This window comes from Actinia tenebrosa, unplaced genomic scaffold, assembly GCF_029948245.1.
Source record: "Actinia tenebrosa isolate PJP-AT-01 unplaced genomic scaffold, QUT_ActTen_1.0 PGA_scaffold17__23_contigs__length_9995812, whole genome shotgun sequence".
Lineage (NCBI taxonomy): Eukaryota > Metazoa > Cnidaria > Anthozoa > Actiniaria > Actiniidae > Actinia > Actinia tenebrosa.
In genome coordinates this window covers 4,304,638-4,331,129 of record NW_028292577.1, presented here as the reverse complement: position 1 = coordinate 4,331,129, position 26,492 = coordinate 4,304,638, and the positions used below count along the sequence as shown (strand labels likewise).

The following is a 26,492-nucleotide window of genomic DNA, read 5'->3' as shown; positions in this document are numbered from 1 at the left end:
TTCCTTTTACTAACATTAAAATACTGTGCCATATTTTGTGCATACGAATTATGATAAAAAAAGTTGATAACGAGTTATCTCCTTGTCGTGCCATGAAAGTTCATCACTCAGTTCTCAACTGAACGGCCATTAGAGTAATCACTTAAGCACTCTGGTTTGGGTGTCCACGTCTACCAAAAGTCAATGCATGATATTCGATTAATGGATTGCATTACACTTCATGTTAGGGTGAATTGCGTCTACAGACGTCAATACGAGAAAGGCACAGCAGTAACGCAACTCGACTATGTAGACTTCGGACCTTTTGATTTTCTTAAAATTTGCTAAGGCAACCCTTCTTTGCCTTATAGCCTTACAGTCATAAAAAAGACGAGGTCCAGCAAAAATTAAATGATCGATTGACACCTGGCCTTGCTTGCATAAATTAAAGTTCTCTTAAGATAACAACACCCGTAAGCATTGTATCAAAAGACTTGGCCATTGTAAAACAATGCGCGCATTCTAATCTTTAGGGGGGCTTTATGCCATCGGGCCTTGCAGAGTAGGCTACAAACCAACGGAAAAAGGAATTTTCGCGAATTATTTTGTTCGTTTAACTGACTATTTATGTTTGTCAATTGCTGCAAGCCATCAATTAACCCTAGCATAATTTTTAGCCTCGTCAGTGGTATTTGGCATGTCCAGTCCTTCATCTTCCATAATCAGTTCTGCTAATTCATTGAAACACGAAGAACAACCTCACACAGATAGTTGATGATCACAAAACTCTTCAGCGATATCAGTCTCATCAACCTCTACCTTTGTTAAGCAATCACGAGTGTTGTTTACTTAAGGTAAGAAATACGTGCCGTCAGGACGACCAGCTGGAGAGTCGGAGTTTGAGGATGGTCGTATGCTGTGCGTATTCCACAATTCCGCGACACTGTGCAGCTCTTTTTGAAGAAGATCCATGTAGCAGAACTTTAAACATTCCCCGTGAATAATATTATCACCATAAAATAAGCCAGCATCCCTTAAATCCTTAAAATACCTAATCCACCAGTCAGAGCATATAACTCCACCAAGCTTCAACTCTCTGGTTGGCTGTTGAACGCCCGTACATAAAATTCTTGTAACCTTCAAATTCGTCACCTGCTGCCCTTCGAAAGAAACGTTGAATCACAGACACGCTCCCATTTTCAGTTCCTCGATCTGCACGAATATTGCGCGAGGCTCCACCGCCTTGTCTTACGTAGTCTAAATAATACTTGGCAATAGTTTTAGGGTCATTATTTGAATTGCTTACTTCCAACCACAGGATCTTTAGGCTGTAGCCATCTATGGCGCCGTGAACACAAAACCCAAAAGGTTTTAATTTGTCATATCCGTCAATATGCCATAGATAATTTGGGAATTTGTTACTGTACCTTCGTCTTTGTAACCTGTGTCTAGACCTTGCTTGGACTCCCTCTGGATCAACTATTTTAAGAATCTCCCGTACCGTGTTTCTAGTTACCACTAAGTGATGATATCTCGTCAATCGCTGTTGCATTGATCGATATACAATAATGCTTCCACTTCCGCTCAGTTCTAGCTCAATAGCCTGGACAATGATACCAAAGTCGGTCGGCTGCCCTTTACAACCGCGACTTTTCTGAATTCTCCTTAACTGCCTCACACTGAGTTGAATTCCATGAACATTCAGAAGGAAGCCAAGAATTTCCGAGGCGCTGAAACCAAGGCTAAAGTAATTCTCGATTGCTTTATTTCTATCAATATTTGCTTCATTAATAGGCAAGTAATAATAATAATAATAATAATAATAATAAATAATAATAATATTAATAATAATAATGATAATAATAATGATAATAATAATAATAATGATATTAATAATAATAATATTAATAATAATAATAATATTAATAATAATAATAATAATGATAATAATAATAATGATAATAATAATCTTAATAATAATAATAATAATAAATAATAATAATAATCTTAATAATAATAATAATGATAATAATAATATTATTAATAATAATAGTAATAATATTAATAATAATAATGATAATAATAATAATATTAATAATAATAATATTAATAATAATAATATTAATAATAATAATTTATTGAGTATTTAACAAGTTTCAATACTTTACAATAGAAGAAAGAAATTACACTAAAATGACAGGTTAACAACTATATATAATATTACAGTTACTTTAAAAAGATAATATAATACATGGAATAAAATGATTGCTAGGTATAAACTATAAATAAAAATATTTACGAAATAGATAAGTTTTTAATTTAAATTTAAACAAACCAAGTGAGCTCAAGGATCTTATCTCTTGAGGAATTATGTTCCAGAGAGAGGGAACGGCTGATGAGAACGCTCTGTCACCGTAAGTTTTACTGGCACTTTTGGGAGTAATTACTTGATTTTGATTAGCAGAACGTAGTGTGCGCGTTGGATTGTAACTTTTAAGAAGTTCAGTTATATAGACCGGAGCCATGTTGTTTAGTGCTTTAAAAACAGTCAGGAGTATTTTGTAATCAATACGAGCTTTGACCGGAAGCCAATGGAGACCAATAAGTACAGTACTGATAGATTCATATTTCTTGGAGCCAGTGATAAGTCTTGCTGCAGCGTTTTGGACGCGCTGGATTTTATCGATTTCTTCGCCTGGAAGGCCATAAAGAATACCGTTACAAAAATTAAATTTTTGAAGAAATGAATGCATGAACAAGACGCTCAATGTTGTCACGATCGAGGAAGTTTCTAATCTTGCCGATGTTCTTTAGTGAGAAAAAGGCAGACTTGCAAAGCATGTTAACGTGATTTGACATCTGGAGGTGAGAATCCAGGGTAAAAACTAGTCGGGTATAACTGCCTCATTAATTGAAACAAGAAGAAATAAAGATGAAATAGCCCAAAACATTTTTCCCGTCGACTTATTTAATGTATGTATGGTTTCTTAGAAATCTTTTTATGTATGTTGTCACGTGGAAATACATGAGCCCGCAATGCTACGCTATAAGGCGCAACGTAAGGCGCAACGTAAGGCGCAACGTAAGGCGCAACGTAAGGCGCAACGTAAGGCGCAACGTAAGGCGCAACGTAAGGCGCAACGTAGGCGCAACGTAAGGCGCAACGAAACAGGCGCAACGTAAGGCGCAACGAAACAGGCGCAACGTAAGGTGCAACGAAACAGGCGCAACGTAAGGTGCAACGCATCCAAACCAACTTGTTCAATCTCGTACCCAGAGCCTGCGTTTCTTCTGGCCTACGGCGAAGAACAAGGGCTCTGGCATAATCCATTTTTTGGCGCATTCCCCATTTTTGCTGAAATATAATCGATGAAAATCATGCTTTAAAACAGAGTTCCATGTTTACTTCCGAACAAACAAACAAAATTAGAAATCGGAAATATATTTTTTTGAATTTTTGGCAAGCCTTTGAACGCAAGTACTCTTATACCGGAAGTCCAAGAAATCCTGGTCTCAAAAAAATGGATTATGCCAGAGCCCTCGCTCTTCGCCGCAGACCAGAAGAAACGCAGACTCTGGGTACGAGATTGCAAATTGTATTGATATCAAACCACTTGAAATTTATCAATAAATATCTTGGATTTTCAAGAGAATTTTGTTGAGGAAAACAGAAATTATTCCAAACAAGAATAAACTCCAAAATTTACTTTATTATTCAATGACACATTGTACAAATAATAACAAATATATATGCAGTACAATTCTCATTTTCATTCATCTTCAATAACTAAATTCACACCAGGTTTGTGTTCTTTTACGAAATGTTTTACACGTTTCTTACATTCTACAGTTATTTCCTCATTGCCCCATAAGTCTAATTGTTCTACTTGACAATCATCTTGTATGATAACCTCACAAATCCTCTCTGCTTCTTGATCTGTTATTTTATTCCACCCCAGGTCTAGGTGGGTTATTTTAGTATCTGCTAGTACACTAGAAATACTCTTCACTCCTTCGCCTGTTATTTCATTATCCCTTAGGTCTAGGTGGGTTATTCCAGTCTTTACTAATGACTCAGTCATTTTTTCTACACATTTATCATTTAACCTACAAGCCGGCAGCTTCAGTTCAGTTATGAACGAATTAGGAACAAGTGAACTACAAACAACTCCAACACCAAACGAGGTTAAAGGTGAACCACGAATGAACAATGTATAATCACTAGATGACTGTGGATCTTGTTCTTTTAGTGAACGAATGATATCCAACAAATACGATATGTATTTAATATCAACTTCAGTAGTTACTCCGTAAAAACGAATGATCCCATTACTACCACAGTATTTATCGTACAGATTATTTATAGTTTGTTTACTTAGTTCTTCGTTTCCATACTCATACAGACACTGTAATATTAGCAGTCTATTTACATTATCATCTTGTGTTTTCCGTTCGATTAGTGCATTCAATAGTTCTTCATTGTTTTCCCTCGACAAAATTCCAAACATGAACACAATCGTCTGCCCGCTCACGTCCTCTGGGATTTCTTTATCTTTCACAAAAGAAGAAGCAGAGAGATATTCTTGCAGAGTCAAATGAGTGAAACTAAACTCTGCTTTTGTTTCAAATTCGGAAATTCTAATTCCAGGAACACAATGAAGAATGCCGCTTTTTTTCAAGTTTTCAATTTCGTCCTCGGTAAGGTTTAGTTCGTTCATATCTTCTTCGTCAAAAATATATTTACTCTTCTTCAGTAAATAAGCTGCTAATTTTGCTAGTTTGTCCAGCGTTTCTTGAACTATTTTCTCCTTTTCATGTTTTGGCATTTTTTGATCCTTTAGACGTGCATGGAGTTTCTCTATTAAGACTTTAATAACTTTACGATAGAGATCAGTTATTTTAGCGGGTAGATTTTCCGTGATTCCTTCACGAGTAATTTGCCAGTCTAAACTCCAGCACAACAAGAAAGACAACAGCGGAATATGACAAAAACTTATGAGGTTCTCATTTTTTCTTACATGATTGCTTACCAGCATTTTTGTTTGTTGTTTTTCTGGTTCGCTGAAATATTTGTCGACATACTCGATGACTTGTTCAGGTGAAAAGCCCGAGATTTCTACGTATCTGTCAAAATTGATTTCTCCCAACACCTCGGCTTCTTCTGGCCTTGAAGATACCAAAACCACAGAATTTTTTAAAAATATTCCTTTGATCAGTTTAGAACAAAGTTCAGGGATTGGCATATTTTTTGTTGAATCATTTGGATATTTTTTCTCAAAATCCCCAGCGATTTGTTCACGGTACGTTTCCGAAAATTCATCAAATCCGTCCAAGATGATCAGTACCTCTGAGGAATTTGTAATCAAATATTCAAATAATGAATCGTTTATCTTTGAATTGTCGTCAAGAATGGGCGAACAATTCAGTAATTCTTGTAAATTCATTTCTTTGTCGCCCTGTAAACTGAGCTGACGGAACTTTAACAAGTACGCGAACTTAATATTGGGAGTGTTTTCGTTTTGAAATAATCTATTCATAGACCAATCTCGTATGACTTTCTCACAAAACATAGTTTTACCTATACCGGGTTTACCGCTAAGAAGAAATTTTCGATTTCCTTCTTTCATTCCAATGAAAATATCTTCGTATTTCTCAACTTTAAAACCCGTCGTTCTTTTGGTGCATCCCTGCTGCTGTTGACTTCTGTTCAGGTCTTTTTCTTGTTCTTTTTTCTCTTGCTTTTTATTGGCATAATATACTGTCAAATTGGTGAAGATGTCGTCTGTCTTTGCACTGGTAACGTCATGGGAAGAAATATTTTTGGGCAATGATTCTGTTCTTTTTTCGATGGATGATTTTAATGCTCGACTACAGTAATGTATGTCTGCAAAAGAAAAACAACACTTATTTGATGATATAACAATATAAGCTAGAAGAAAATTTCATAAAAAAACTACAATTATTGCAAAATAAACTTGTATCCTCATCGTAACCCGCTCGTTGGTGTTTTACCACTCTTTTCACTGCTACGCGCTGATCGAGACAACAGTCGCAACAGGGAAATAGGCCAATACACTGACGCCAATCAGAGAATATAACGGTATATATATATACATAAATATAAAGGATTTTTCTAGAATGTTCTAGATAATGTAAGTTATTATTTTTAACATAGGACCATTACGTAATCAAGTTTGTGAGAGAGTATGTATTAAAAGAAGTTCGCATTATCCAATATGTACTCTGTTGGGATCCCTGTGTTCAATTTTATGTTCAATTTTATGGGAACGAGAGAAGAGAAGTCTTTTTGTCCTCGCCACAGGAAGCCCAAGGAGCAAAAAGAGTGCCTGCGGAGGAGGCTACCATGAGTGGTGGGCATAAGTGTTTTAGGGCTATTCAGTGCTCGTGTGCTGGTCAGAGCTTGTGGCAGTCAGTCAGTTTGTGGAAGCCAATCAAATAGATTAGCAAGACAAGTTGTAAAAAAGACTAGAATAGAGACTGGTAGGCTAGTGCATACCATATTTCCGTGAAAAACTTTGTAAGAAATTGCACGAATTAGTTGCACGAAGTTCCGTAGACCTCAGTAGACCGTAGATCTACAAAACTTTGCACTAATTTGTACAATTTTGTTAGTTAACTTTTTCACGGATATATGCATGGTATGCCCTCTGAGCTGTATTTGGATGTTTACTAAGTATCGTGGTTGGTGGGATAAATAGCTCTTAGACCGAGTTTTTTCCACTGCCTTATGGCCCGAGCGCTCGGGCCATAAAAAAAGTGGAAAAAACGAGGATCCATAACTTACGGTACGGACCGAGCAAATGAGGTTAATAAGATATTTATTATATGCCAAGGTATTGAGATAAAAAAGAAGCGAAGCAACAAAAAGTAGAGTTGACAGCGCATGTCAAACGAGAACTGCATTGCAAGGGCTTCCTGTACGTGCAACAAGTCATGTAGTGTTTGAGTCGCTCAGAAAGAGAGGTTTTAGTTTACTTTGAATGAATTTAGGTATAGTTTAAGTAATATTTCAAAGCCTCCAATATCGGACTGGACGGGATTTCAAGTCAAAGCAATTAGTTCCAGTCCGAGGCGCAGCCGGCTTGAATTAATTGATTGATTAATTGATTAATTGCGCGGACTTGATATCCCGTCCAGTCCGATATTGGAGGCTTTGAAATGACTTCTCATCTCATTAATTATTCGACTTGGAGTAACTGGAACAAAATTAATTCAGTCCTAGGACTGAATTAATTTTGTTCCAGTTACTCCAGACTGAAATGCATTCCTTTCACAGCACTTTACCAGGTTTCAAGTAACATCATGTGACCCAAAAATAGCCATTGATTGGCTGGTTTACTCATGAATTATTAATGAGTATGAGAAAGTTTTCTGAAATACTAGTTAACAAAGGTGAGGCTTTCTTTTGCAGAACATGTAAATGCAAAGCAAGAAAGGCATCAAAAGAAGACCTCAAGAAATGAACATGAGATTGAGAAGAAAACTGTCGTACTTCAAACTCCCTTTAGACTTCAAAATATTCACAACCAAGATGAAAAATACTAAAGCCTTCCGTTTGTTTTCCTGCCATTTATTTGGGTGAGGGGAGGGGGAGGGGGGACTCAAAATCTCTCCAGAAATGAATGATAAGCTTTGGAAAATTACGGCTCGCTGATGGATAGTTTTTCGTCAATTTTCAACGTTTTGACTGTTTGAAGCAGGCCGCCATATGCACAATGGCTGAAGTCATGAAGACGGCACACTTTCGACTCAATTAAAAAGGTACTGCCAACTCTCCTGTATGGCGTTCCATCCCCGCCAAAATTGATGGTTTGTATTTGAAGTTCATCACATGAATTTTGCATTCGAGTAAATTTTTTTATGTTATCATCTTGTATTTCATATGCTTCATCAAGGGTTCAACATACGTGTTTTATATTTGTCGTTCATGTTTTATATTCTTGATTGTCGCTGATTCATTCTAAACTCCACGCCACGTATTTGTCCTTTGAGTTTCACATTACAAACTCGACGACTTTTATTTTCAACTCAACTTCACGCTCCGGTGAACTCGGTTGACCTTGGAAACCGCTGACCTAAATCAACGCAGTCGTAGGTATGAAAAGAAAAGAAAATGGCGGCAGAGTTTGCCCTCTGTTGTTGAAGAGACAATTCGGCAGCTTGATACAAACCGCCAACAGGAGGATGACTGTAGTAGCTTATTGCTTCGTTTAGAGTATCTAAACCGTATCTAAACCGCATGTGGAAATGTTCATGTCTTTAATTTGTTCCGTATAAATAAGTACTATGATTACACTGGGACTATCTAGCATTCACTGCGGCCGTCAGCTTCTTGCTTTAGGCCCAGACAACGTTTATTGGAATAGGTGTATAACCGCAATAAAATTTAAAAACTAATCTTTCTACGTGGAATATACAATTCTTAGATTTTTTTATCCTGATATCCTAATGCCAAAATGAGACATTCTCCTTTCGATGGTTATGGACACTCCTAGCAAAAGACTTTATTTGCGGCACAGAAAACCCACTTTCTACAAGGTGAGAGACGTTGATCTTCAGAAACCTTGAAAGAAGGGCGACCTGGGTGGCCAGTTAACACTTTTTCTGCCCTAGATTCATGAGATATAAACTATTGTTTTTCGTTCCTTAAGAATTTTATCGCTAATCCAATGCCAGCCACGATTGAGGCCGGTGGTTAACCTTTATTAATAATTGTACGGTTTAGGATACTCTAAACGAAGCAATAAGCTACTACAGTCATCCTCCTGTTGGCGGTTTGTATCAAGCTGCCGAATTGTCTCTTCAACAACAGAGGGCAAACTCTGCCGCCATTTTCTTTTCTTTTCATACCTACGACTGCGTTGTTTTAGGTCAGCGGCTACCAAGGTCAACCGAGTTCACCGGAGCGTGAAGTTGAGTTGAAAATAAAAGTCGTCGAGTTTGTAATGTGAAACTCAAAGGACAAATACGTGGCGTGGAGTTTAGAATGAATCAACGACAATCAAGAATATAAAACATGAACGACAAATATAAAACACGTATGTTGAACCCTTGATGAAGCATATGAAATACAAGATGATAACATAAAAAAATTTACTCGAATGCAAAATTCATGTGATGAACTTCAAATACAAACCATCAATTTTGGCGGGGATGGAACGCCATACTCCTGTCCACAAATGCATTCAAATTCAAGTGTGGATGAAATATTACAAATTTACGTTCATTCTTCTTATAAAACTATCTTTATTTCATTTACTGAATTAGCCGCTATTCACCACCCTTTAGTTCGTAGTTTGACCTAGTTTTAGCTTTAGCATAGTTAGTTTTTCAAGTTTTTCTGTTCGTACAAAATCGCTCACGAACTGGTGCCGTGTAGAGCCTTGATCGAAAAAGTTGTCGCTTGTATGATAAGTTTTACATTAAATGCCTTTCACTTTCAGTTATTTTTAATGATATGTTAAGGTTTTTCGGCGATTTTCATCCATAAATATTTTTGATAACGAAGATTTTAATGTTTTTGAAAAGATCATAAGTCAGTACAATCAGTGAACCATTTCATTTTTCGGTCCGTACCATAAGTTATGGACCGCAAATTGACCAATCATAGCGCATTTAATTACCTTGCTATATAATAATGTTGTATATATGAAAGAATTCAAGAAGAGTGTGTTTTTATCAAACTTTTAAAAGAAACTGTTTTAAGAGTAAAAGGAAAGCCTGCCCTATCATCTTCAAAAAACACCACATTTACAAGATATCATGTATGCCCAGTACGTCAAGTAGATGAGTAAGGTACCAATAACAGCAATGAACCCTCATAATATATACATCAATACACTTACACCACATCATGTATGCCCTGTAAGTCAAGTAGATGAGTAAGGCACCAATAACAGCAATGAACCCTCATAATATATACATCAATACATTTATAAGATATCATGTATGCCCAGTACGTCAAGTAGATGAGTAAGGTACCAATAACAGCAATGAACCCTCATAATATATACATCAATACACTTACACCATATCATGTATGCCCTGTAAGTCAAGTAGATGAGTAAGGCACCAATAACAGTAATGAACCCTCATAATATATACTTCAATACACTTACACCATATCATGTATGCCCTGTAAGTCAAGTAGATGAGTAAGGCACCAATAACAGCAGTGAACCCTCATAGTATAATATAGATCAATACACTTACACCACATCATGTATGCCCAGTAAGTCAAGTAGATGAGTAAGGCACCAATAACAGCGCTGATAACCAAGTCTCTTGGACCATAGTGCTTGCAACCATAGAGAAAACCAACAGCTACTACAGCTACTAGTACAGCAACTGAAAAAAATAGATTAGCACATAGTTAATGGAGCGGAATGCTTGGGAAACCTGTTGTTCTAGGTTTTTGTTCGACTTTATCCATTGTCATGTGACGTTGACCGTGCACAGAGAAGGAAAAGTTGTTCCGTTTGTTCAAAGTATACGGGAATATATGAGTTTTTTTCCTAAAAAAACGTTTGTACTAAAATAGTTATTATTTTGTTAACTAATCCTTGTTTATTGAAAAGGAAATCGCCTCTTTTCATGCGCTTTCTTACTTGTGTCATTATTAATATAACTAACTTAAATGTTCACACGTGAAAATAACCAGGAAACCAGTATTTTCATCTATACTGGCTTTGGTTCCTTGTGCACGGTCAGTATCACGTGTTTGTACGGTTCAACCTGGTTATCTTTGTGCTCCGTAGATTATCAAGATTTTAACGTTTTATTTCTAGTTTTTATCGATTTTTTAGTTTTATATTTGTTTTATAAGTTCATGAGTCCTAAATTATGATATAATATTCGAGAAATTTTCTTATTTCACGCTGTCTTTGGTGGAAATCTTGTACGGATCTTCAAACTTCCCGCCATTGTTTACCGAATGTTACATCATCGTCATGGCCCAAGCTTTCCTCTGGTTTCTTACACTTGGGATATTTAAAATCTCTATCTATTCTACGCTGTTATAGGGGCAAACGAAGAAAATTCCGGATGTGACGCAGGCTAAGAATATTTTAAAAACAATCATAATAACTTCAGTTCATGTTTCAAATAGGCTTAAGCTTACTTCGGTTTTGTAAACTTGGCGAGTAAATTTGAATAGATTTTTTCATCAAAACCTCCATAAGCCAGTTTATGAAATCAATGAGATCTTATAATACTTTCTTCAATTTCTTTTATCAATAGTATTTCCCCCGGGGGGGGGGGGGGGGGGGAATACATACGGGGATGATCTGCTGAACAGGGTATGGTTTTTCCAGCTTCTTGTCATAAACAGGGTATGCAATTTCCCTCAAGTTCCAAGTTCTTCCTGAGTTTCCTGTCATATTCAGAGTTTCTACTTTCGTATAGACCGAAACTGGTTATTATGGTCGTCAAAAAAAAAAAAATACGCGAGATGACATGATAATTGAAACAAGAACTCAGTGCAATTAAATATATCTTTTGTCATAAACAGGGTCTACAAATTTGTGTGTGTGTGTGTTTTTTTTTTTTTTTTTTTTTTTGTCATAAACAGGGTAACCCTTTTCAGAACACCCCTACCCAAATCCTGGCGGAGTACCCCCCGGGAGTATTTCCAAACCTGTTTGACTAAACTGGTACCTAACTTGAACTTGAACTCAAACTCATACTCGAGTCGTAGTAAATCTCCTTTATCTGACCCATACAAATTCAAAAAATCTGGACCTCATACATTGCTTTTTTGATAATGACACACAATCGTTTTGTATTTCAGATTATTTGCAATACTTTTTTTATAACTTGGAAGTGTTGTTCTATTTAAACATTTATGTAAAAGGGTTTTAAGAATTTACTGGAAAGTGCTGTGCGAAAAAATAAATTAAAATTATATCATTATGAACTGCAGTTTAACAAATTCAATTCAAATTCAGAAAACCAACATGGCTGGACATCAGCTGATGACCTCTTCTGACCTTGTTGCCCTTGACTCAAAACTTGATCACCTGTTAAGAATGACAGGAAAAACACTGATATTAATTATGCTAATTACATATTACAATATAACCTGACTGGACCATTACAGTCACCATATCAACCACTTCATTTCATATACGGTCAATTCAAAAAACGATGTCGTTGACCGACTCAAGCCTACGCGACTGGACCGAAAGCGAATATGGGTAAAAATCACTGAAGCGGTTAAATATTCGTTCTTAATTAATTGTCCCGCTAGTATAAGATAATAATGGCGAGAAACAATCCATTAAATGCATGTCTTTGGGTTTAGGGAAAGAAAAACAAAGTAGTTAGGCTGCGTTCATAATGTATGACAGAGGGGGGGCAGGTGAAATTGAGGGGGGATCGGGAAAATTTTGGTAAGAAAAAGGGGGATGGGCAAATTTTTATCAGAAAAATGGGGGGATGCACAATTGTTGGAAGAAGCTACAAGCGATCGTATTTTTTTTGCATGACTTAAGGTGGCTCGACTGGGTTTTGTTTGTGGCGTACCTTCGAAGTTTGAAGGGCAAATGCGTCGCTGCCAATAAGTTAATTTCAAATAAATTATTATGACATGTTTAGAGATAGATTCAAGTTTTAAATGATATACAATTTATCATGATCGGAGTTACCATAACAATACAGTGTCGTCATGTCATTTTTTTATACATTCCATTTTTGGCGAAATCAGACGTTTGTTTTAAAAATTGTTTAGCAGAACTTAAAGTTCATATGTTTGTCTTCAAGTTAACGAAGTTTCGAAGATTTGTATGGAAGCGTTTCGAAATAATTGCCGTCGGAACTTTTGGGCAACAGAAATGTAAACAATCCAAAGCAATTAGTTCATGTGACCGAAACCTTTCCTTTCTGGACTTGGGAATTGCAATCACAAATTATCATAGCGGAAGGGTTTCGGAAAGCAATCAGGCATTGAATGTAAAGCGTGAGGTGTTGGAATGCACGACTTTGGAAATATTCTGGACAATAGAAAGGCGTAGCGATATAAACATAGTGCGAGTGAAGAAAGCGGTTGCATATTTAGAATTAGGATACAAATGTTTACGGAATTGAGAATATTATTTGACGGTTTTAAATTATTTCAATGAACTTGAAACTTTAGGGTATATAAATGCGTTATCTAAAGTAACTGACTTGGAAGTTAAAAAAAATAAATCATCGGATTATTGAGTTTGACCGTTTTTAGTAAAGACAAGTGAAATTTTTGACAAGATATCAAAAGGCACAACTTTACTAACTAGGCTCTCAGAAGGACTATTGGAATAGTAACACAAGACTATGACCCCAAAAAAAGCTTTTCCCATGTCCAGAAAGGAAAGGTTTCGGTCACATGAACTAATTGCTTTGGATTGTCTACATTTCTGTTGCCCAAAAGTTCCGACGGCAATTATTTCGAAACGCTTCCATACAAATCTTCGAAACTTCGTTAACTTGAAGACAAACATATGAACTTTAAGTTCTGCTAAACAATTTTTAAAACAAACGTCTGATTTCGCCAAAAATGGAATGTATAAAAAAATGACATGACGTCACTGTATTGCTATGGTAACTCCGATCATGATAAATTGTATATCATTTAAAACTTGAATCTATCTCTAGACATGACATAATAATTTATTTGAAATTAACTTATTGGCAGCGACGCATTCCCCTTCAAACTTCGAAGATACGATACAAACAAAACCCAGTCGAGCCACCTTAAAGGGGGGTGTTAAGAATTATTCTGGACATTACAAATTTTCACCTGCCCCCCCCCCCCCCCCCCCCCTACCCTGTGCCATACATTATAGACTCAGCCTTATGATTCACAATTCAGTTCACAATTCGAAAATATGAAGCCATTAAAAAAACGTTTCCTTCAACACTTCCCGCTCGCCTACGAAGGTTCGTGCTGTAAACCAGGCATAGCTAGTCGAATAAAATTACTGCAGCCAACTCGGCTTCAATGATAGCTGCCCAGAGTTTCTTTCGGTTCTGAGTCGCATAGACTTGAGATGGTCGACGACAACGTTTTTTGAATTGACTGTATATGTCCTTTAACTACTCTAACTGACAACTTACACACCATAACCTGACTGGACCATTACAGTCACCATACCATGCACTTCATGTCATATACATGTACTACCACTCTAACTGACATCTTACACAATATAACCTGACTGGACTATTACAGTCACCATACCAATCACTTCATGTCATATATATGTCCTACCACTCTAACTGACATGTTACACACCATAACCTGACTGGAACATTACAGTCACCATACCATGCACTTCATGTCATATACATGTGCCACCACTCTAACTGACATCTTACACAATATAACCTGACTGGACTATTACAGTCACCATACCAATCACTTCATGTCATATATATGTCCTACCACTCTAACTGACATGTTACACACCATAACCTGACTGGAACATTACAGTCACCATACCATGCACTTCATGTCATATACATGTGCCACCACTCTAACTGACATGTTACACACCATAACCTGACTGGAACATTACAGTCACCATACCAATCACTTCATGTCATATACATGTACTACCATACCACTCTAACTGACATCTTACACAATATAACCTGACTGGACTATTACAGTCACCATACCAATCACTTCATGTCATATGCATGTCCTACCACTCTAACTGACATCTTACACACCATAACCTGACTGGACCATTACAGTCACCATACCATGCACTTCATGTCATATACATGTACTACCACTCTAACTGACATCTTACACAATATAACCTGACTGGACTATTACAGTCACCATACCAATCACTTCATGTCATATATATGTCCTACCACTCTAACTGACATGTTACACACCATAACCTGACTGGAACATTACAGTCACCATACCAAGCACTTCATGTCATATACATGTGCCTACCACTCTAACTGACATGTTACACACCATAACCTGACTGGAACATTACAGTCACCATACCAATCACTTCATGTCATATACATGTACTACCATACCACTCTAACTGACATCTTACACAATATAACCTGACTGGACTATTACAGTCACCATACCAATCACTTCATGTCATATGCATGTACTACCACTCTAACTGACATCTTACACACCATAACATGACTGGACCATTACAGTCACCATACCAACCACTTCATGTCATATATATGTCCTACCACTCTAACTGGCATCTTACACACCATAGCATGACTGGAACATTACACTCACCACACCAACCACTCCATGTCATATACATGTAGTACCATACCACTCTAACTGACATCTTACACACCATAACCTGACTGGACCATTACAGTCACCATACCAACCACTTCATGTCATGTTTCATGCTAGCCTCTCTCCTCTTTCTTACCAGCCCCCCCCCCCCCCCCCCCCCCCCCCATAAATAAATAATGAATGAATAACCCTAAGGTAGTGATGTATGCTGCTGTTTCACTATTTGTTGTAGTGATGTATGCTGCTTTTCCACTGTTTGCTGTAATTGCTCTATTTTGTTGATTACTATTGCAAAAAAGTTAAGTAGTAAATTCAGAGTTTTTCCAATATATTAATGAAATAAATATTCATTATAACTTTCATGTGTTTGAATTGAATTTTAGACAGTTAAAAATGAGTCCTGTTGGCTAGTAATCTCTCACTTAGTGTTATAGTGGGGGTGAGGGCTAGCGTTTTTTTGGAAATCATATGCACAATCATTATTTTGTTGAGCTCTATACCATGCACTTTGCTATAGTCCCCTTACTGCTTTAGGAGTGGTACATGTACCCACATGGCAGTGTAGGTGTCTTTGCCCAGTCCATTACTGATGATGAGTTTAATTATAACCATGATAACTACTTGGTATCTTACACATTTATTTTCATCCTTACTTTTAGTCAGGCTTATCTCACCTTTTTATAAATCAAAGCTTGAAATATATCTGTTTTTCAACAAGAACTTTAAGAAAACTTAACACGGTGTTAACTCACTTTTGTCAACAGAATCTCGTATTTCTTTCTCTTGTTTAACACACTGTTGCAGCATTGGGTACAACACATCCAATGGTTTTTTTACATCTGTATTTGACAATATCAAGAACAAAAATTGTCAGAAACATTATATAGTATACTTATTAATAAAACGTTTATTTGTAATAACGCAGTAATTGTTGACCGACACGTGTCGGCTTGTCATAAACAGTTACATTATTACCATAAATATGCATCGAAATTATATTGTCACTTTTAGTGTTCACATTACTTTCATCAAACAAACATGTCACATTAACAAAGCTGTTATATATATTTTTACCTATAATACAGCACAACTGATGACTACATACCATCTTTTACAGACTTGAAGTCAGCCTCAGACGCATTGAACAGCGCTAATGCATTGCAGGCGTCTGTCCACGCTGTTTTAAATACTGCACTAGGTATTGCTGCATCAGTAGCATGTCCTATTAGTTTGTTACGGATCGCTTTAAGATCGTCTAACGCTTTACTTTCAGAACTGAAAGGCAGCACAAATTCCAAAGATGAATATAGCAGCACTGAGGTGAGAAGTGAGAAGTCCCAGTCGTTTGTGTTTCCTGAATTGAACTTTGTTTCTTCATCTTTGAACTTGAATTTCAGTTTGCATGGTTGTATTTTTTTCATTTCTGCTGCATCACGTGGTGTGTCATTCCAAGGGGGTGGTACTGTACCAGGTTTGACACGCTGGTAAACTATTGGCCACTGTGTCTTGAAATACTCTCGTAACTTTTGGTTCCCAACACGGAATAGCAGAAGAGCCAAGCTGAAGTAATTATCCCTGCAATTAAAACAACAAATTGAAGAAAAAAAATTAAAAATCTGAAAAAATGGGCGTCCCACACCGTTTGCAACAAGATTTATAATTGGTTTGAAAAACAATACATAGGATTAAAATGACTAAAGATCGGTCTTCCAAACGATGAAACTAAACCTAACCAAACAATGTGGCAATGAAAAAGCAGGTTCCGAATGATGCAGTCTTACTGTGTAAAAAAGAATGCTCCCTCGCTTGAACAGATTAAATCGTTGCTCAAGACTCATATTTATTTTCAAATTATTTTTTTTTAATGAACACTGGCGACATTTTATATTTTAATTTCAATTCTACATAGAATTATGTTAGTATGTTTTTCCCCTATATTATTCATTTAATTTTGTGTCACCGAGAGCAATGAGTTGTCAGTATAATGTGCTATATAAGAATTTATTATTATTATTATTATCATCATCATCATCATCATTATTATTATTATTATTATTATCATCATTATTATTATTGTTATTATTGTTATTATTATTATTATTATTATTATTCATTAAAAAAGGATGACGAGTCGATCCAACTCTTCATCATAGACGCCTTTGTTTTAACACCAAAACTAGACTATATGTTTACAATAATTTGCAGATACTTAATAATCTCTGTAACTAGTAATAATTATTGAATATAATTTACTTGTAATGTAATATATTTTACTTTGAGAAGGCGGGCAGTGATTGCAGTCGCTTGAGCCAGACGCTCATGACTTAAAGTCCACGACACCCTGTGCATATTGGAATTTAGAGCTTGATTTTTGTGAAGGGACAACATTTCACCCACCTTTCTTCTTGGCTAGCCATCATAAAGCAAGGTTTATAACAAGATCTAAAAGAGTAAATACAAAAAAATATGTCACACATTTTCCTATGACACGTATTGTTATAACAACCCAGTATGATATAAGTTATTATATATATTATTCTTTTGAGTTTAACATACATGTTTCGGCAGTGACCTCTGCCATCATCAGTGGATGTAAGACTAATTAGCGGTGAGCTATTGCTTACTATCAATCACGTGACTTTTTGGAGTTGACTGGGGGGCAAACAAGCGGTTGACTGGGGGGCAACTAGCGGATGCTAAGTCAAAACATATCAAAATAAGTCCTCAAACTATTGTATTTGACTATTTTCACGACATCAAACCAGAAAAGAAGAGATCAAAACAACCTCCAGGATTCTACAAGCCATCAAAAAAGAGCTATTACCGGAAGTGACGTCTATTGATAGCAACCTATAAATATGAGAATCGTGAACAATAGAATTAACATAAAAGTCAGAGCAACCCTACACGGAGAGCTTAAGTTTAACATGCTTGACTTGTGCATTAAGAATAGGTTTCTCCTAGAGGAAGCGTTAAGGCCGGTTTAGATGGTACGATTTTCGCCTACAACTATTGTATACAACACGCTCGCGCCATCATACAACTCGAGTCGTAGCGTGTAAATCAAGCCTACAACTCGCCTACGACAGACGCGAGCGTGTTGTATACGATATTTGTAGGCGAAAATCGTACCGTCTAAACCGGCCTTAACGCTTCTTTAATTTTAAGCGTAAAATGGGTTTTGGCAGTGTCTAAAATATGAAAACTATCCTCGGTGTTGTTTGAGCAGTTGGGTGAGCTCTTTATATGTCTGTAAATGTGAGAGGCCCTATCCTTTTCCAAATGTTCTTTCACCCGTGTGTTGAATTCCTTGATTATATTCACTTCTGTCAAGTGCTACTACGCCATTGCCTTTGTCCGTTTTTAGGATAACAATGTTTTTTGTTTTTGTTTTTTTTTTTTTTTTTTTTTGTCGTAGATTTTTGGGGACTTTGTGCGTCTTTAGTCTTTTTTAGAAGGCTTGAAATTAGAGACGTAGGAATGTGCCAAATGTGAAAAATCAGAGGTCAATTTTCCTGCCATTTTCTTGTGTTTGATGTTCTTCTGTAGTGTGTTCAGAGCAACTCAAAAGTGAATATCTTGAAGCCTTGAAATTTGGTTTGAATAACTCCATCTGCCCACCAAAGATAAGTAAATCGGATGTTTTTACGTGTTTTGAACTCATTCATCACACACTACAGAAGAACATCAAAGACAAAATAATGGCAGGAAAATTGACTTTTGATTTGTCACATTTGTATTTTGTATTTTCTTTGTCTCTTTATTTGAACATTTTATGTGAAAGCTTCATGAAGCATGATAAACTCTTTCAAATGTAAACAGGCTAACCAACATAGCGGCATCCAGCTAACATGCTAAAAACCCCTTAGACCGTGCGTGGGGACTGGTAACAAGTCCCCTCTTGAACTGGTTTCCAAAACCAAGATACTAATATACTGAATTGAAACATGTCTCAGTGATTTCAGAGACCTAAGCGAGGTCACTATTGTACAGTGTTTAACAAAGCCATATACAAATTCTGGGTCCCTATGTGGCTTGATTTCATGTCCAGAACATAATTTCGTCAGTACAGGAGTTGAATCTGTAATCTTGAGTCTGGTGCCTTCACCACCGAACGTCTTCGGCTTCCACGGTGTTGCTGTCTTGCCTTGCTTAGTGGGTGTTGGTGCTGCCAAAGTGTTTGGAGTATCTGTAGAAGGAAGTACTGACTCTGGCATTTCATGATCAGGGGTTGCTGATGTTGGCATAAGTTCAATCGGAGTAACATCTGACAAGTTTCCCGAGAATTGCAACGGAATTGATGTCTGGGGTCGCTGCTGTGCAATGTTGGTATAACGTGATTTAATGTTGTGCTTATTGCGTCTCAGCCTTCTATTACTCTTGTCATTGATGATCCAGTATGAGTCTGAATGGAATCTTTAGACTCAATGTATCCTGGCTTCCACTCATCTGAGTTACCATCGATGAACCATATGGGCTGGTTAGGGGAATAGAAGACTTTGTCATGTTTGGCAGGCTTCACTGAGATGTGCTGAGCGCTTTCCACTAAGACAAGTCTTTTGCTGATCCGTCAGTGGTACCGGTATGGTCCTGCTGAGGCTGGTGTTGATCCGTCTGTTGTGGAACAGCTCTGCAGGTGATGGCAATGTGTCACTCAGTGGGGTGTCCAGGTATGTTGTAAGTGCTTTAGTGATGTCAATTTCATTTGCACTTTTCTTTAACATCTGTTTAACGGTGGCAACTGCTCTTTCTGCTCGCCCATTACTTTGATGGTAGTGTTGACTGGAAGTAATGTGTCCAATATCGAGCTGTTCGCAGAAGTGTCGGAAGCTGTTGGATTAGAAGCATGGGCCGTTGTCAGAGATGATTTTTTCTGGTAGTCCAAACTTCCTGAAGATGTTGTTTAGCACCTTAATGACTGCATCGGTTGTCTCGTTGTTAAGGATGCCACAGGTGAGAAATCCAGAGAAGTAAGCAACTGTGACCAGGGCGTGTTGGCCTTGGAAGTCCAACAAATCCATACCCAGGATTTCCATTGGGCGTGTGGCTGTGATTTGTCGTTCTGAGGGTCTGGTCTTCTTGTCACCATATCTTGGGCATTCGTCACACTTTTGGATCATTTCTGTGATGACATCCTGTAACTTTGGCCAATACACTGTGCGTCGTGCACGTTGAAGTGTTGAGGTGAGACCCTGATGTGCATCATGCAGGCGATCGAGAATTCCAGGTCTCATCCCTGTAGGAATGATGACTCTGTTTCCTTTCATGACAAGTCCGTCCAGGATTGTCTATTCATCTCTCACTCATGTTTCAGTGTCTCGCACTCTTAGGTCATCTAATAAAGGCTTTTTTGTTATACCTAAGTATAAATTACAAACCTATGGATCACGTGCTTTCTCAATCTCCCTCGTGTTATTAGATCATTAGATTATTAGATGCTATTAATTGTAAATTCTAGTTTTCTTAGTTGTTAATACATAATATTTTTTGTATATTATTTTTGATAATGTTGTAAAGCACTTTGGAATTCTAATGTAAAGGGATCAATAAAGTTATTGTTATTATTATCGCAAGGAGTTCCCGCTCTAAATTCGAATAGTTCATTTCTGAAAGTGTGAGTGCCTTACTCAGGAAGCGCGCAGGTCTGCCATCTTGGATAAGACCTTTCTGAGATGCATCAGTTTCGATGACAGCTTAATTGTTTGAGTCGTAATGGATAAATTTGGAAGCGTCCGCGATGCCTTACTTGATGGTATTCAGTTCCTTTTGCATGTCACTGGTTCATATGAAGTGTATGTCTTGTTTCAGCAGACTGCGCATGAGGTGAGTTTTCTTGGTCAAGTTCCCAGTAGGCTTTGCAGCTCTTGTTTATCTGTTGGGGCAACAAGTGCTTGGATAGCCTTGACCTTTTTCGGAAATGGAGCAACACCTTGCGGAGTATTAATACGTCCAAAATACTCAATTTGCTGTTTCTTAAACGCACTTGTTTTGGGTTAATTTAAGCTGCTTGGCTTGCTTTTTCAACAGTTTCCAATAGATGGCTGTCATGACCCTCTCCTATTGAACCTTGTATCTTAACATCGTCTCCACACGGGAATGTGCCAGGGATGCCAGACAAGATTTGATCCATGTGCTCGCAGAAGATTTCCGCAGATACTGATAGTCCAAGTGTTAGACGCAGGAAGCAATATTTCTTGAATGGTGTATTAAATGCGGTGAGTATCTGGCTCTGCTGATCGAACTGCTTGGTCCAGTACCCACTCTTCTCATAGAGTGTGGAGAAGTACAGACCATTCTTGAAGCTGTGTATAACATCCTCCCAAGATGCAGTGTAGTGGACGTTACGGATGAGGTATTTGTTCAGATTTCTTGGATCAAGACATAAATGCAGAGTTTCATCCTTCTTTACGACAATTACTAGGTTGTGCATCCAGTCTTTAGCTTTGGCTTAATACTTTGGGGCACGGCACGGGGTGGTAGCTGAACCGGTTTAGCATCAGGTGAGAGTACGAGTCTAGCCTCACCTTCAAAGAGACCGACCTGGCCATCGAAGGTCTCGGGGAAAATCTGCTTGCGGTCCTCCAGATAGTCTTCTGTTTTCCTCCCAAGTGGTAGATGCTTCTTCCATTTCTTTTGGAGCTGATTATAGTTGGCTTCTGGTTCACCAGTGATGTGTACAGCCTCTATCTGGTTAGGATCCACGGATATGCTTTGCTGTATGCAAACAGGTGCGATTGTCACTGGCTCAAGCTTCTTACAGAATCCAAGACCAAGAATAAAGGCACATCCATGTTTTGTAATGTAGAACCTGGTTTTTGCAATGATGTTGTTGCAGGTGACATTAACATTAACATTCCACAGTTTTGAAGGTCTGCTCCTGACTTTCCCCGGATGATGGCTGATTATGTGAATGTTGATCTGATTATGGTTATTGGATGAAATACAACTGGAGCAAATACTTCACGCGATTTGCTGCGGCCTAACGTATGAACTGTTACCGGTGTTGTATCGAAGTCATCTTCATATTCACTGCTAGTAATGTCCTGGTCGGGTGACACAATGACATGCTCGCTCAAAGTGTTCTTGATACAGAATCTGCATGTTGCATCCTTGGCTGGACACTTATCGCGGGGATGGGTGTCCCCTAGGCACCAGATACAGCTTTTCTTTCCATCGGATTTATCACTGTTTGTCTGTGGCCTGGGCCTGAACTGTTTTTTCTTCTATCCATTTCTTTGTGATTTCCTGGTTGGGTCCCGTGTGTATGACGCATCAATGTGAATATCACTAGAGCCTATCATAGTAGCGTCAATAACAGCCTCAAATCTTCGCATGATGTCCAAACAGTTCTTAATTGTCATACCTTATTTTCCCATCAGTTTCCGTTTACACTCCCTGTTTGTACAGCCATGGGTGAGCTTATCCACAATAAGAAAGTTGGAGTTTTCTGGAAACTCAGCTTGACGATATAGGTCCATGATTTGAGAGTAGTAATAAATTATGCGTTCGGTGTATATATAATGAAGTAGAGAGAATAAGAGAAAAATATCAAATGCCCTTGGCAGGATTCGAACCCACGTCTTCGGTATTCTAGTCCGATGTGTTAACCACTACACTACAAGGACCAACCACGCTGGTAACGCAGCCAGAATATGAAATGTAGGGTATTCGTGAGGATCCCAGAGCGATATTTTTTCTCTATAGATAAGTTGAACACCGTAAATATGTACGCAAAGGGCATTTGATATTTTTCTCTTATTCTCTCTACTTCATTATATATACACCGAACGCATAATTTATTACTACTATACTATGTCTATTCTTTGCGTACATATTTACGGTGTTCAACTTATCTATAGAGAAAAAATATCGCTCTGGGATCCTCACGAATACCCTACATTTCATATTCTGGCTGCGTTACCAGCGTGGTTGGTCCTTGTAGTGTAGTGGTTAACACATTGGACTAGAATACCGAAGACGTGGGTTCGGATCCTGCCAAGGGCATTTGATATTTTTCTCTTATTCTCTCTATATCTAACATCAATGTGGTTGGGCTTCCAGTGGCGATTTTTTAAACTCGGTTTATTCCTATTGAGCTAATTTTTGCTCCAAATTCACAGATAGCTCTTCTTCAAAACTATATAGGAAATAGAGATTTTTTTCCTTATGAACACTTCTGGCGTATTTGTTCTTGATTTAGATCACTTAGGATGGTTTTTGAACGATCGTTTTTGAACACGCTATTAGGCAGGCAGTTTTAGCCGCCAAATCTACTACCAACACTTAATCTCGGATACAAGTAAGGTCCGTAATTGCGTAAAAGGCAGTTGTTAGATTCAGACGAAGGACAGGGATTCTCAAGTGATCATCTGTGCTTAGATTAGTTGCTGCGAGCCATCAGGCGAGCAGCAAGAGTAATCTTTACAATTGGGATCCCTATGTGCTATATGCCAGAAAGAATCTCGATTTGTGGTTGTCGAGATGATTTTTGGCGCATCCATTATGTTTGTTCGGCCGTTTTTATCATGAATTTGTGTTATCTGGAATCACGCTGCTCGATTTGCTGTTTATCCAGGTTCGCTTCTTAAAGATAAAATTAGCCTTCTATTTCGTACTCTAATTATGTCAAACACAAACTTATTTATTGCTGGAAGCATTCATCAAGGTCATGAACGATTTAGTGACATTTCACGGGGAAGACAATGTCCTTTCATGAGTTTTTCTGCGCTGTTATGTGCTCAGACTATGCCAATCGAACATTGGACTGCCGCCACTGTAGATCAGATCCTTACGGAAGGAGACACCATGTACTTGAGTGCACTTAAAAGAAAAACCATCCCAGATACCGAGAGGTTGTCACTCAACTTTCTACCTGACAGAGCTCGCTGACAGGTCCTCACCCATTGAGGCAAACGAAACAAAACAGTCGGCCATTGACGCACGTAATATATCACACCGATTGCCCACTGAGGCAAAAAATAAACAATTACCTATTATGGTGACAAATACTGATCTACCTATTGTGGTAGAGCCCAGTGAGGCACAAATCCAAACAAATGACAACCCCCGTTGTTTGATAAAATACAACCAATCTTATCAAGGAAGAACCGCGCGTGACGTGTCTGAAAAGCAGCCTCCATACTTCACTTAACGTTCAGCTTCGATGAATGCTTTTAGTAACAATGATTTCGCATTTATAATATTAGAAAGCTACATCATGGCTTTAATGAAGACCACAGATTGCATATATGTGTTTGATTCTCATACATTTAATTGTAATGGTATGCCTGATCCAAATGGTACCGTTGCTGTTATCAAATTTGCTGTTATCTCAAAATTAGAGGAATATTTATGATCTCTTTCACATGAATCGAAAAAGAAAATAAATGTCACAAAAGAAGAGATCAGAGGAAAATGATATTACATACCATAAACATTTTTGATATTATCTTATACATACTCGCAGCATTTCATTTGCATTATGCAAAAGCTAGTTTACTATATTGGCAATATTAAACTGAAAGTGAAACTGAAACTGAAACTGGTGTAAAATCATGATAATTTCGTCATTTTCTGGTAGACTCTGCGGTGAATATTAGCTGTATTAAAGTGCTACAATCTGTACTACAATCTATTATAACTGTGATATCTAGAATGCTTGTATTTGTGGCGAATAAGTTGTTTGTCAAGAGCTTCGTAATTACTCATGTTTGAAGCATTTCTTGGTCTCTTTCTATAATTTCCAGCTTCGATATTTATAAACTTCAAGATAACTTTACTTTTCTTAAACTTAAGCTTATTACAATCCACTTACCTCAGTTACTAGATGGGTAATCTGGATGAAGTGTAATATTTCAGCGAGAAAATCAAGGAAATATCGACAGTACAACAACTGACTCTTGACAATTACAAGGTTGGCTTCGCGTCTGTATTCACCACTCTCACGCTACATTTATGTATCGCGATTCACTAAATAGTCTCTTATATTTTTGAGACGACAATATGCTGTGGTATCGCGATTCACTAAATAGTTTCTTATTTATTTGATACGACAATATTTTGTGGTATTGTCGTTTTAAAATTAAGGTCTCTTCGCGAATCCGCCCAATACTGAATATATTGTCTCTCAACTAGCCGTCGGTAGGTGGGCGTACGATGACGTAATTTTTTTTGATCAAGAACATGAAATTCTTGGGGAAAAAAATTCAAGCAATAAACAAACAAACGTCAAAAGTGGCAAGATCCTATCGCTTTGGAAGATATCTGAGAATTTGAGGACAAATCTCTTGAAGGTTTTCAAGTTAACATTGGCAAGATGTTGCCAACCAACACAAATTTACTGCAAAATTTAGCAACTTTAATTTATTATATCTCCTGAACTAATGAAGCAACTGCTCTCAAATTGATAAATATTATCAACAGTTATGACTTCTTTATATTTCTTAAGTCCGATCGTTTATGGCTCAAAAGTTGATTTTTGGAAATGTAAACAGTACGCCTACCTATATTTGGTGGTATTGTCGTCTAAAAATCGTAATTAGTTTATATTACTTAGTTTATATTGCGTCCTAAACGTCAGTACGTTTTTTCATCTTTCACGGTGTAAAATCTACCCTTTTATCATTACTGCTCATTAGAAACACCGACGCAGCTCACACTAGTTTTTAGCTAGTTATCTCTTCGTAATTAGTTTATATTATTTATGGTTTCATTATTCGAATATTTAATTATTTCTGAGAATGATGGATTATGTTGTTCCTTATATGGAATAATCCAATCAAAATTCGAGTTTTGAATCGGATATTATTCTGAATCCCGAGTATTCATATTCTCGGAAAGCATAATTTAAAAAAAAAATTAAAAGGGATATAAATATAGAAGAAACTATATATAAAATATATGTATATATGTCTATACAAATATTTAAAAAAAAGAATATGAAAAAAGATATGAAAAAAAGTCATACATACATTTTTTCCTTATGAACACTTCTGGTGTAATTGTTCTTGATTTAGGTCACTTAGGCCCAGGGCAAAAGTCGAACTAACCATGAGCTTAATTTAGTCGAACCTATTACATTTGAAATAGGTTCATGCCTAGTACGACGTTTGCTGTAATTGAGAGCGACCCTATTGAATAGGTTCGAGTCCAGCATAAGTTCGACAAGCCAAGTCGGACATTACGACTCTGGAGCGACTTTACGGCAAACGCCGTTTTA

The 26,492-nt window shown here is 37.3% G+C and overlaps 1 protein-coding gene, 1 long non-coding RNA gene and 1 pseudogene across 10 annotated transcripts in view; all 3 read right to left on the bottom strand.

The window, feature by feature from the left end:
* Positions 1-10,201, bottom strand: part of LOC148910289 (uncharacterized) — a 15,637-nt gene extending 5,436 nt beyond the window's left edge. For 3 of the 5 annotated variants that reach the window (XR_016120053.1, XR_016120054.1, XR_016120055.1), the window contains exon 1: positions 9,846-10,184. This is a non-coding gene — a long non-coding RNA (uncharacterized LOC148910289). Of the gene's footprint in view, positions 1-9,845 lie in introns of all 5 variants that reach the window. The other 2 variants (XR_016120056.1, XR_016120052.1) reach the window with 2 other exon arrangements.
* LOC116308123 (uncharacterized) lies at positions 829-1,552 on the bottom strand (annotated as a pseudogene).
* Positions 3,670-26,492, bottom strand: LOC116308125 (NACHT, LRR and PYD domains-containing protein 12-like). Of its 5 annotated transcripts, none has more exons than XM_089031648.1 (7): positions 26,245-26,492; positions 17,672-17,716; positions 16,380-16,849; positions 16,029-16,113; positions 11,955-12,022; positions 10,213-10,347; positions 3,670-5,863 (listed from the first exon to the last, which is right to left on the bottom strand). In XM_089031648.1, exons 2-7 carry the CDS (start codon positions 17,692-17,694, stop codon positions 3,750-3,752), a joined length of 2,895 nt encoding a protein of 964 aa, XP_088887774.1. In that variant the 5' UTR covers positions 17,695-17,716; positions 26,245-26,492; the 3' UTR covers positions 3,670-3,749. The 5 variants fall into 5 exon arrangements, with proteins under 5 accessions (XP_088887774.1, XP_031574357.2, XP_031574359.2 ...); XM_031718497.2 differs by lacking the exon at positions 26,245-26,492 and adding an exon at positions 25,089-25,411 and having other exon boundaries at positions 11,955-12,017; positions 16,027-16,113; XM_031718499.2 differs by lacking the exon at positions 26,245-26,492 and adding an exon at positions 25,089-25,411 and having other exon boundaries at positions 11,988-12,017; positions 16,027-16,113.